Raw genomic sequence first — 12,266 nt, 5'->3', positions numbered from 1 at the left:
GTCTTCGGTCTTTAGTGTTTAATTCATCAAATCTGTTCTTCAGATGATCTCTAAATTCAGGTGGGATAAATTCAAGGTCATATTTTGGCTCTCATAGACTTGTTTTCATTTTCTTCAGCTTCAGTTTGAATTTGCATATGAGTAATTGATGGTCCATTCCACAGTCTGCCCTATCCTTGTTTTGACTGATGATATACAGCTTTTCCATCATATCTTTCCACACATTTCAAATCAAGTTGATTTCAAATCAAATCAGTTTGATTTCTATGTATTCCATTTAGTGAGGCCAACGTGTATAGTCGTCTCTTATGCTGTCTAATGATGTTACAGCTGTTTCTCTTCATTTTGAGTTGTGGCCCATCAGTAAATGAAGGTTCTGTTCGCTTTTCTCTCCCGAGCTTAACTCTATTCACGTCATCATGGTCAACTCTACTTTGAGGAGGCATTTTTTCCCCCAGTCGCATTCTGAGTGCCTTCCTACCTTCCGGTCCTGTATCTGACAATGTTTCTCTGCTAGTCATAGAGTTTTCAGTGACCTCAGAAAATGAATACTATAATTAAAAGAGAAAAGAGGGGAAAAAATAACAAAACACAGATGAGAAAAATAAAAAGAAAGAAAAAGCACTAAACACTATAAGGGAGATGGATTTAAAAAAAAAAGAGAGAGAGAGAGAGAAACCAGAGAGTAGTAGGAAAGAAAAACCAAGAACAAAAAAATAAAAATAGAAAGAAGTCAGAGGAAAAAGAAACAGAAGAAAAGAAAATGAAAGTGTAGATAGAAAGTATAAAGAACAAGGGAAGGTAAAAAGAGGAAGGAGTGGACAAAAAATAAACAAATACAATGAAAGGAAATAAACCGGCCAGGTGTCATACCCAGAAAGGAGAGATCTTAGGCAGTTCTTTTCAGTTAAGGGGCTAATGCAGTAAGCGGGCAAGGGATGAGATGGCCCCCAAGCCACATGGAGTCCCAATAGGCCTAGGTGTTTTCTGTTTTGAGCATCCAATCCTGACGTCATTTGTGCAGACCCCAAAGCAATCGAGATCAGGGTCTTTTCTAACCCAGGGCATCAAAGTGCAAGAGTTCCTGCTAATCCAGAGCTGGCCAGAACTGGCTCTGCACATCTGAAGTAGGTCTCACCTGAATCCAGGTACTGGGGTCGGTGTAGATATGTTCCAACTCACTTTGATATATCTCACAAATGCACAGTTCCCACCAGGTGGCTTCAACCAGTCTGAGAGCAAGAACTTTGCTGGGAGTATGCTTCTGATCTTTAGGGGAACTTGGAGAACAACAAAAAAAAGACGTCTTCCTCTCCGCCAATAAGCAGTATGTGTCTGCACAGTCAAGCCACTCTCTGCCTTCAAAGATGCCCACAAAAGTTCAAGCTGACAGAGCTGTACCTGGCTAGCTGGCAGAGGTCACCTGTCTGCCTGTCTCTTTGTGTTTGTGGTTGGTCAGCAGCTCTCTCTTGTAGTAAGGGTTAGTACAGGGTTGGCCACACCTCTGGTTGTGACCATGGGAATGTGAGGAACAAGAAAAAAATTGTACTTTTTTCTTCGCCAGTCAACAGTATGCCTTTGTACCACCAAGTCACTGTCTGTCTGTAAAGCCACTTAAAAAATGTCAAGATGGCCATACTGCACCTGACCAGTCAGCACAGATCACCTGTTTTCTTTGTGTGTCATGTCCATTTAGTTTCCTTTCCTAGCAAGCATTCAATACACTTCTCTACCCCTTCATCTGAAACTCATAGTTCCAGGACTATCATCTGCATCTGTCTCATTTGATTCTCCATATCTTTATTGTATAGGGTCTGTGTAGTGTTCCTGCATAACCCTCCATCTTGCCACCTCTCTTATTCTTTTTAATAAAAAAAAAAAATTCAAGACACATTTTATGGGTTTCCAATATTGACTGATGATGATATAAACTGAGACTAATATCAATTTTTTTCTTCTTTATAAATTCTTGTACCTTTCATGTCTTTTTCTTTCCTTACCATTATAATTAGTTATATAATGCTGGCACATGATTATTGGTGTGGCACTGTAAGACAAGCACCCGACTGCAAGGTCAGCAGTTCAAGCTTACCAGCTGCTCCTCAGAAATCCTATACAAGGTTGCAATGGATCAGAACAGACTCAATAATGCTTAACAACAACAATAAAATGAGTTGAACTTACTTGACGGTATTTAACCATAACAATGCAGGTAAATAGAAATAGTGGTTAAAAAGTATGTATTTTTATTTTTCTTCAAAGATTTTTTTATCATTTCATATTTATTACATGAGAAATATATAACAAAATACAGTTTTTAATATTTTAGAAACTTGCTTTCAAATTAAGGACTTGTCATTCTTTGCTCATATTTTTGGTTATCATAAAAAAAGATGTTAAATTTCCTTGAATGGCTGGTTTGTTGGGTTTTGGTTTGTATCTACCAAAGTGAATACATGGAATTTCTCCTAGAATGCTCTACACTACTGCAAGATGGAAGCTCAGTGTCGCTACACCTGGTCTATATATTCAGTTCCTAAGTGGCCTGATTTCCTTTGCCTTTTGAACTTTGTAGATGCCATCATTTTTGTTTCAGCTCAAAAGTGCATTTTAAAATATATTTTATTTTGTGTATTTTAATATAGCTCATTTAGCATTTAATTAGGAGAGTGGATCAGAATGTCTACTCTGCCATCTGGCCGGAAAAGCAATTCCTTTCCATCATTTTTAATCAAAATCTACAAATGTTTTTTAAGGTCTATACAATTTCTCAGCTCACTAAGCATTATTTGATGACTAATTCACTTGGTGATAGAAGGCATGTTGGAAAAGGAACATAAATGCTCCATTTATTGGAAAAAGAGAAGTGGTTTAACTATTAGGTTTCAGACTAAAAAATCCAAACCCACCAGCTTCTAGCTTCTCTGTGGGAGAGAGACGAAGCTGTCTGAGTTTGTAAAGACCAACAGCCTCAGAATACATATGGTGCTCTTATACTCTGTCCTTTATGGTTGCTAGGGGTCAAAATTGACAATGGTTATGGGATATTTTTTCATTGCTTTCATATTTATTTATTAGTATAATAGATTCCTTGTTGCTGTTTTTTGGGAGTTTTTTTGGAAGTCCAGAACATATAAAATGTAACCATCAAATTTAAATAATGGTGAATACCCACTATGTGGTCTCAGAGTAAAGTTGCCTTCTTTTTTAAAGTTGCCTTCTTTTTTATTTTCCTAATCTTCAGAAATACTCGAAGTATGTAAGTACTATATGATAATAATCTTGGGTAGCATGGTGATGCAAGGTTAGATGGAAAAACTTTTCCAAATAAATTCAAATGGCACATAGCAGTCTGTATACATGGCAAACATGAATATATTAGCTTTTTAATTTTATCTTTAAGCATATTTATATGACTACTTATACAAAGAATGAGAATTATAAAATTGTACATTCTATTCATGTGATATGATCAAGACAGCTACTAACATACTATTCTTTTGCCGAAGTATTCTCCCTCTTGTTTTGCCCCTTGTTTGAACCAGTTCTTTCTCACCCTCTGAATCTTAAATAAAAGGTGAATTCTTTGGTTTTGTAGAGAGTGGTTGGATGCTCCTGGTTTACATCCCTATTGCTTCCTCTTCTTCCCCTCTTACAATTGTCATCGCATTTATGATTGTTCAACTTCTCCACATAACTGTACACATGAGGATAGAAAGTGCATCAATGTTTCATTAAATGTTCTATCCCTAATGCTTAACAATGTTCTTTGTTTATACTGAGATGCAATAAACAGTAGTGTAGTGAATAAATGAATAAATATAAACATCTCCATAAATAGCAATTGTCACACCACCCTGGAAGACCCTCATACACCTTAAGTATCCTTCATTTAATGTTAAACAAGAAAAGATGACCCACTTGCTTCAAAAAAAAAAAAAAAAAAACACACCATACAATGGTAGACTGTGACTATAAGTTAAGGAATAGATTAAAAGAGGTTTTTTCTTTAAATGGAGATTATTTAAATATTACTTACAATTTATTTTAGAATAAGATACCTGCCAAAGAATGTATTATGTTAGAATATATGTAGCTCATCTCAAAGTCCCTCACCATATTGGCATTCATTCCATAAGCTAGAAAGTCTGTTTTACAAAAAATTCCAATGTCTCAAAGATCTTTTACAAATTCTGTAAATGAAGAACTAATTCTCTTCTCAACTGTAGAGTTTTAAGTACCTTATTTACTTAGCATTATAGCCTTATATGTTAATATTTATTCTATATTAACCCAGCACAAGTGGATACCTAAATAATGTTAAAATATCTATCAGTGAACAAAATAGAAAGAGAGGCTAATTCATCATTAATTGTCATACCTATAAGTGATGTGCTTGTGCTGCCACTTTTGTCCTGTTAATGCATATCGTTTTCGACGAATATTAAATTTGGAGCTACCTCTTGTTTGGTCAGGTACACCACATCGAGGCTTCTTCATCCAGCTGTGAGAATAAATATTTCCAGTTAATTAACATAAACATTAATCAAACATTTCAAAAGAAAATCAGTTAAGAAATCAACCTTAGACTGTGATGATCAAAAAGGGAAACTTAGGGATATTTTGCTGAAATTTTGCTGAAATTCGAAATAAACACTAGACTGTGAACCACAAGGTAGCCAGTTCAAGCCTACTAGCCTCTCTGTGGGATAAAGATGAGGCTTTCTGCTCCAGTAAAGATTTACAGACTCGGAAACTTAATACTATGGCACTTAAAAACAAGTGTCTGTTTCGACTCATAGTGACCCTGTATAGAGGTTCCAAGGAGCTGCTGGTGAGTTTGAACTGACAACCTTGTGGTTCAAACAGACCTTACAATTATACATATATGTATAATGTTTTTAAAGGGACCCATTTGACCTTCGCCATGTTTTCTATGTATTCCTACATCCTGTCTAATGAAAAAGTATTCATTAATTTGAGTACTTTTTCTTAATGTATCAGAAAATTCTATTTATATTTATTATACCCATTAACATTTATAAAGTTAATGCAGGACCTTTATGACACTACAAGAATCAGAAATTAAAGAATAAAAGAATCAATCTATCTGTATTTCACCAGCTACTTAAAATTCATACTCTCCTTAAATAATAAGAATTGAATATAGAAATGACTATCCAAAGACAAATGAAATAGTTTACATCTTGTATGTGATAAATCAGCTAATATTTTGTGAATATAAGAATATCTTCATGAAACAATTAAATAATGGTTTTTATTTACTTAAGATATTTGACCAATTTTCCAATAAACACTAACATCCTGCATTGATTGGTCTTGACAAATTCCATTCCAGTTTTAAACGCAATCTAGGATTATTTTAGGATATCACCTTTTGCTTTTGTAAAGTCTCCAAATCACCTGGGACTCTTTGTAAATGCTAATTCCCAAAAGCCTACTCAGAACTATTGAATCAAACTTTCTGGAGTTGAGACTAAAACCCAAATCCAAACCCACTGCTGATGAGTCAATCCCCACAGTGACCCTACAGGACACAGAATAGCTGAGACTGAAGAAACTCTTATTGTTAATATTCCCATTGCATTCCTAAACTCAATAAAATTTGAACAAAACATTTCACCAAACTGAAAAATACTTAATGGCAAGTGATCTACCTAGTCCCAGTACTTTACATATTTCAGACATATAAGCAATTCTCAAAGGACAGTCATTATGTAGATGGATAGAGAACACTGTAATTTTTACATGAAAGATTATTTTTTTATTCCTTTTTGTAAGATTTAGATAGAAATTTATCTAACAGATATGAACCATTACTGGTTTGCCTATGGTAATTTAAACTGCTTTTTTTGTTATATTGTTTCATTAATTATGGCCTTCCTGAGGCAGGCACTTAACTTTATCTCACTAAAAGTATTGGGAGAAAAAACAATACGGAATTATGAAATATAAGAGAATTCACTGCTTGTGAGCTGTGGCACACTTACAATTAGCTAAGAAAATATATTTAATTTAAGTAAGTCCTCAGAAAAGAAATATTTTTGAAATATTAGTGAGATAAAAGTTAGAAAATAAAACTAGTTACATGATCAGGATAAGAGTGTATTTTCATATTCAAAATTACTTTAGTTATCCAGAAAATTCAATGATGAAGACTGTAACCATTCTGGACCCAGAAATTAAAAATATATAAATTCATTAATGTACATTTTCATTTTAAGTCATTCATATGTTGACTGGAGTCCTGGTGTGGCGCTGTGGGCTAATGCATCAGACTGCAAAGTCATTTGCACTACAAGGTCGGTGGTTCAAGCTCACCAATGGCTTCTTGGAAACCCTATACAGGGTCGCTATGGGTCGTAATTGACATGACAGCACTTCACAAAAATAACAATATGTTGACTGCAGTCTAAGTTTCACAGTAATAGCAATACATCATCCTAAAGTCAAGTTTCTAAGGATACATATTTAACTCCTCTAAGGAGTCAGTACAGGACAGCAAACAAAAGGCTGGCAGTTCAAACCCCCCAGATGCTTCTTGGAAACTATGGTAGTGGTTGTTGGTGGTTATGTGCCGTGGAATTGGTTCCGACTCACAGCGACCTTGTACAGGGTTTCCGAGGCTGTAAATCTTTACAGGGGCAGAAATCCTCATCTTTCTCCCTCGTAGCAGCTGGTAGTTTCGAACTGTTAACTTTGCGGTTCGCAGCCCAATTCGTAACCACTACACTACAGGGGCTAATTAATTAAACGGCACTTAACAATTTAACAAGGAGTCCTGGTGGTGTAATGCTTAAGTGCTCGGTTGCTAATGGAAAGGTTGGTGGTTTGAACTCAACAGCTTTTCATTGGTAGAAAGACCTGGCTATGTGTTTCCATAAAGATTAACCGACAGGAAAACCTATGGTTTTACTCTCCCGTTTTCCTCTTTTACATGGGTCTCTGTGTGTTAGAATTGACTGGATAGCACTCACAACAATGAAAACAATTTAATTCTTCTGCTAAAAGATACCTCTGCTAATAAATTCCTTATACATCTATTAAGCGTTTGCCCATTTCATTTTTTTCCCTTTGCTTCAACTATTCATTCATTAATTTATTCAATCACTCACTGACTCATTCATCCTACAATATTTTTCACTCTTACAGCATGCTAAGAAATGGGAAAGAATAGTACAGATAAAAGGACAAATGAATGAGGTAAAAAGTCCTTTCCTTGTTGAGCTCAAGTCTATAGGTAAGATACACATGATAAAAAATACAATATAATTGGATGAGTACTTTTATATCTCCATCTAGATGTCCTATGATCATTTCTACTGTTACATGTTCACGATATTCATACCTCAAATTTGTACCACTTCCTGTAATGCTTTTTCTCAGATGAAAGCCTCAACAGTCTTCCAATGTCCAAGCCAGAAATGCTGGTACTATCGTTTGCTGCTCTCTCCCTGCATCTAATCAATTATGAGGTAATTTCTTCTGTCTTAAAAATTTCTCACATATCCCTCATTCTCATCACAGACTTTCCTCTTGTTCCTAAAGACAAGCCTTCTCAAAGCACAGAAGCACAGATATGCTCTCTCTGTGTTAAGTATACAATGCATTTACAGAAAGAATGTGATTCAGCCTCATAGCATGTCTCCCCTACTTCCTGAGCTCCTGCAGAACAAAATCTCTCTGCCTTTGTATTAACCTCTGTCTGACATACTATTCGTTCCTGTTGAACCAGAGATTTCTTCAAGATACAACTCATACGGCACGTTTCACCATCCCAACAGAGTGCTTCTTGTGCTGTGAATTCCAATCTGTATGTGTCTGTATCTATGTTCCATTGGCTTATGAGTGGAGCAGCAAGTTTGGCATAGGGCAGAGCCCAGTGGTACCTCTGAGAAGTAATATGAAGCAAATGGACTAAGATTGCATGTTATTTTGCAGACTAATCCCCTCACTGCCCTATATGTTTCTTAACTTGGAAAAAAAAAAGCAAGACCACAACAACGAAAACTGACATCAGTACTCTGTATTATAAAGGATGACTGCCTGGGTCAACAAACACCATCTCTCCATGGCATTAGGCAAACTACTTTTCCTTTCTAAGACTCAGTTCCCTTAACTGGAAAATGAAGATGATAATATTACCTTAGAAAAAAGGCCTGGACATTTATTTTCAAAAAGTCAGCCATCAAAAGCCTTAGGGAGCACAATTCTATTTTGACACAAGTAACGTACACTCCTGGTATGGTGCTGTGGGATCATCACCGGACTGTGAATCACAAGGTCAGAAGCTCAAACCCACCAGCTGCTCCTTGGAAACCCTAAATAGGGTCGCCATGAGTCAGAAGTGACTTGACAGCACTTAACAACAAAGTTGTACTGAGTTGGCACTGACTTGACACAAACTGGTTTTATTGAGTTGCTGTGAGAATGAAATGTGTTAAATCATGTGAGACACAAAGAATATGTAATAATGTCTGGAAGACAGTAACTGTGGTGACTATATTAATAGTATCATAATACAAACAGGAGAAAGTAATTGCAATTGCAGTAGCGAAGCAGCAGCAAAGGCAGTACAGAGCTATCAATGCATTCCAACTCACTTTGATGTGTGATGACATGAATTTATGCTGTTCAGACAGTGCATCCTTGATACTTTGATATTAAGAATATCAATAGCTGTACTGTCCTGTTTTATGTAAATGAAGTTACCATCAACTTCTATACAAGTTTGTAGTAACAACTAAGAACCAAATAGTGTACTAGTTTCAGTAACTGAGTAGGGCATTTGTGCCATACATAAAAGGCCACCATAGGAAACTATATGGTCCTTTTACCATTTAATCAATAAACATAATATCACCTATAAATGTCCACAGAAAACAGCACTAAAATATACCACCTAGAATTGGAGTTAAACACACTGTGTCTCTAGACATATGCCTACTTTGACTACAAAGGAAATTATCACTCCCTTATGAATTGGTACATTAAGAAAATTATTCATCAGCATAATATATGAAACACTTTTCTAACCTTCAGACTTCTTCAAGTTTTATGATGGATAAGAATAGTTTGTACTCTTTATAGTTGTCTCCAACTGATCCTTCTAGAAATTTTTGAATACAATCATTTTTATCATTGAAGAACTTCTTTAACTCTGTTTGTATTCATAGTGTCAAGTCCTACAGTCATGGAGAGGAGTGATTCAATAAATTAATTTAGGTCTTAGAAATGTTAATATGTTTACAGTACATTCTTGTTTATGATCTATCTCTTTAAAAACATCTATCAACTCATTAGCCTCCTTCATGGATCTACATATTATGCATAAGACTGCAGTGGCAAAGTTAAATTACTTAAAAATCTGAACACAGAAAAATCTGGCACCATGATATGACATGTGAACAAGTGTTTTACCTTTTACCTTTCGGAATAGGAATTTAAGCTCCCAGCTAATTTTAGCCATCAACTATCTTTCTCTAGCTACTATACTGTCAATGGTGGGACCAAAAAAAAAAAAATTCTTGTAATATGAAAGTAAGTTAAAACAAGAGGGAAAACAAAAAGAAAGGTTTTCCACCTTAAATGTGTTAACTCATCAAGTAGGCTTCTATGGATGCCACTGTTTACACAGAAAAAAGTGGACTAAGATCGCAAAATTAAAGTGAACACTATGAAAACAAACCACAAACTCATTCTCAGTAACACTGTGCTCTTTTTCCTTCCTTACTAAACACATCTGTTTTATGCATAATAGGGATCTTCCCAATTACTAAGAAAGTTAAGTGATCATACTTCCCACACAAAAGAACCAATGCACCATAAGAGATTGGATTCATTATCTTTGAGGAAATGCATATATATATTTTACAATCTCCCCACAGACAGTATTAAAGCAATATAAGACAATATTTAAGGTAATATGAAAATCTGTTATTTGAAAATAATTTCATCAACATAATATATGAATTACCACAAATTGGGGTCATTACTTTTATTATCCAAGGATTATACATCAAATGCACAAAATATCTATCTGATAAAGGATGATGGGGCTATTTAATTTTTAAAACAGCTTATCTTAACAAGAGTCTAAAATTAGATTAGTGTTTATAGCATCTAATAATGGATTCTAACATATTATTTTAATACTAAGGAATAATTTTAGGTCTATAAACTGTAGCCAATATTTTCTGTAATAAAGCTTAGATACAAATTCATGCTTATAACTTGACAGTACAAAATTAATTGAGTGCAATTTCAGCATGAATTGTTACCACACTTTCATTGGAGATTACAAAAACATAGACAATTGCTCTAATAGCATGATTATGGGGCTTATACTTCCAAAAACAGAGCACTATTTGAGCAGAGCGCCCGGAGCAACACCTTAAGACTAAGGATCAATCAGTGGAATAGACAGAAGAGAGGCAAGTTAAGCCACTGAGTTTGTAGCTTGAGTGCCAATGAGGGTGAAGTCCCCAACCAGTCCAAAGAAACCACAGAAAACATAGACTACAAGAAAAATAATAAGGTTTAACTAGGCTTGAGAGGATTCACCGAGAAATCACTACCAAGTATAATACTTTGTGAATGGGAAGATGTGTTTCTAATTCCAAAGCATAAACTAGAACAGTTTGGTTAAAAAACAAAACCAAACCCAAAACAACTACCAACAGAAACAAACAAACAAAAACCTGGTTTTGATTGATTGCTGCTGATATAGTTGAGCTTAACTTTATAATTTTTATACTAAAAAGATGATATTTCCTCCATAATTCTAGACTTGTAAAAGTGCTCTTTTAACTCCTAACCACTGACAATATCATGTCTCCTAGTCAGGAATCTGAACCACTGTATATTCATCCTCTTCGATAGTTCCATATTTTTTTCACATGCTTCAGTTAGAAAACAATTACACATGCTCAGACCCCCTTCAAAAAAGTACCAAAATAAATCCTGCACATCATTGTTTTCATTAATAACCTGACAAATGCTTTCTTCCAGCTATTTTAGGAAAATCCTTCCAATAGGCAGCAAGAGGGCTGAAAACCAGGGCAAAACACAGAGTCCACCTCTTATAGGATTTCACTTTCTTAGTTTTACTACTGAGTACTAACTATTAATTATTTCCCTTTTATTCTCTCACTAGTTAAGTAAGTCATTCAAGCAATTTAAGTAATTAGTTTCCTAAGACAACAATATATACATGTCTTAAAAATGTGTCTACTTTCCCAAGAAAGTAAATGAAGATAACAGTTCTCCATAAGAAAAAAGAAAGCTGTATAAAATATTGGAGTGAAGAAGGCAATTTGAATAAAATTCTATGCTAGAAACAGGAATGAATCACAGGATTTGCTATTTTCTGTTTATATTAATTGTAAACTATATCACATAGTGGATTCCAAACTGGGCTGCTAATCACAAGGTCAGCAGTCCAAATCTACCAGTTACTTAACAGAAGAAAGATGAGGCTTTCTGTTCCCGTCAAGATTTACAGCTCTAGAAACCCTACACAGGCCAACTCCATGGTATACCATCAACACCACATCTATCAGAACTTCAAATGCAAGCTTCAACTTTGGTATTTCATTTGTCAGAGCAAATTACAATGCTTGGAGAGCAGAAGGCCAAAATATACAAATTCTATTGCTAATATTAAAACTACTGCAGAAAAATTATAGAAATTATTGGTTCTGCTGTTAAGCACTGTCAAGTCAGCTCTAACTCAGTAATACTGTATAGGGTTTCCAAGGAGTGACTGGTGGGTTTGAACTGCAAAACTGCTTATTTTGCAGTTCAAACCCACCAGTGCTTATCCTACACCATCACACCAGGTCTCCACAGTGAATATTTATCATCCCTTTAAAATGTCAGAGAAGGTAATTTATTTATATTTTAAAATTGCTTTTTAAGTTTATATTTCAGATCATTTTTGTATGTTTTTCTCTCTTTATGGAATAGAAATATGACCAACCTTATTATATACACATTAGATGGCAAAATATAATTTTTGGTAACTGCATGTACTTTTTTCAAAGATTTAGTACTACTCAAGAAACAGTTATTGAATAAAGAAATGGTCAATCGATGAATAACAAACATTAACAACAAGTACTTTTAAAACAGGATTTCAAGAACAAACAAGATGGCGGATCGGGTGGACGTATAGCAGAGAGCTCCGCCAACAACAACACAGAATACCCGACCAAGCAGGCTCAGGGGATGGTCCCAGAACTCTG

The 12,266-nt window shown here is 35.1% G+C and overlaps 1 protein-coding gene across 1 annotated transcript in view; it reads right to left on the bottom strand.

Moving 5' to 3' along the window:
* MMP16 (matrix metallopeptidase 16 (membrane-inserted)) overlaps window positions 1-12,266 on the bottom strand; it is a 403,580-nt gene that overhangs the window by 201,730 nt on the left and 189,584 nt on the right. Inside the window, exon 3 of the mRNA XM_006859234.1 lies at window positions 4,382-4,504. Coding sequence (XP_006859296.1) covers window positions 4,382-4,504 — 123 coding nt within the window. The remainder of the gene's footprint in view (window positions 1-4,381; window positions 4,505-12,266) is intronic.

This window comes from Chrysochloris asiatica, unplaced genomic scaffold (genome assembly GCF_000296735.1).
Source record: "Chrysochloris asiatica unplaced genomic scaffold, ChrAsi1.0 scaffold00031, whole genome shotgun sequence".
Classification (NCBI taxonomy): domain Eukaryota; kingdom Metazoa; phylum Chordata; class Mammalia; order Afrosoricida; family Chrysochloridae; genus Chrysochloris; species Chrysochloris asiatica.
Note: the sequence above shows the minus strand (reverse complement) of the source record. Positions and strands in the feature narration are given on the sequence as shown.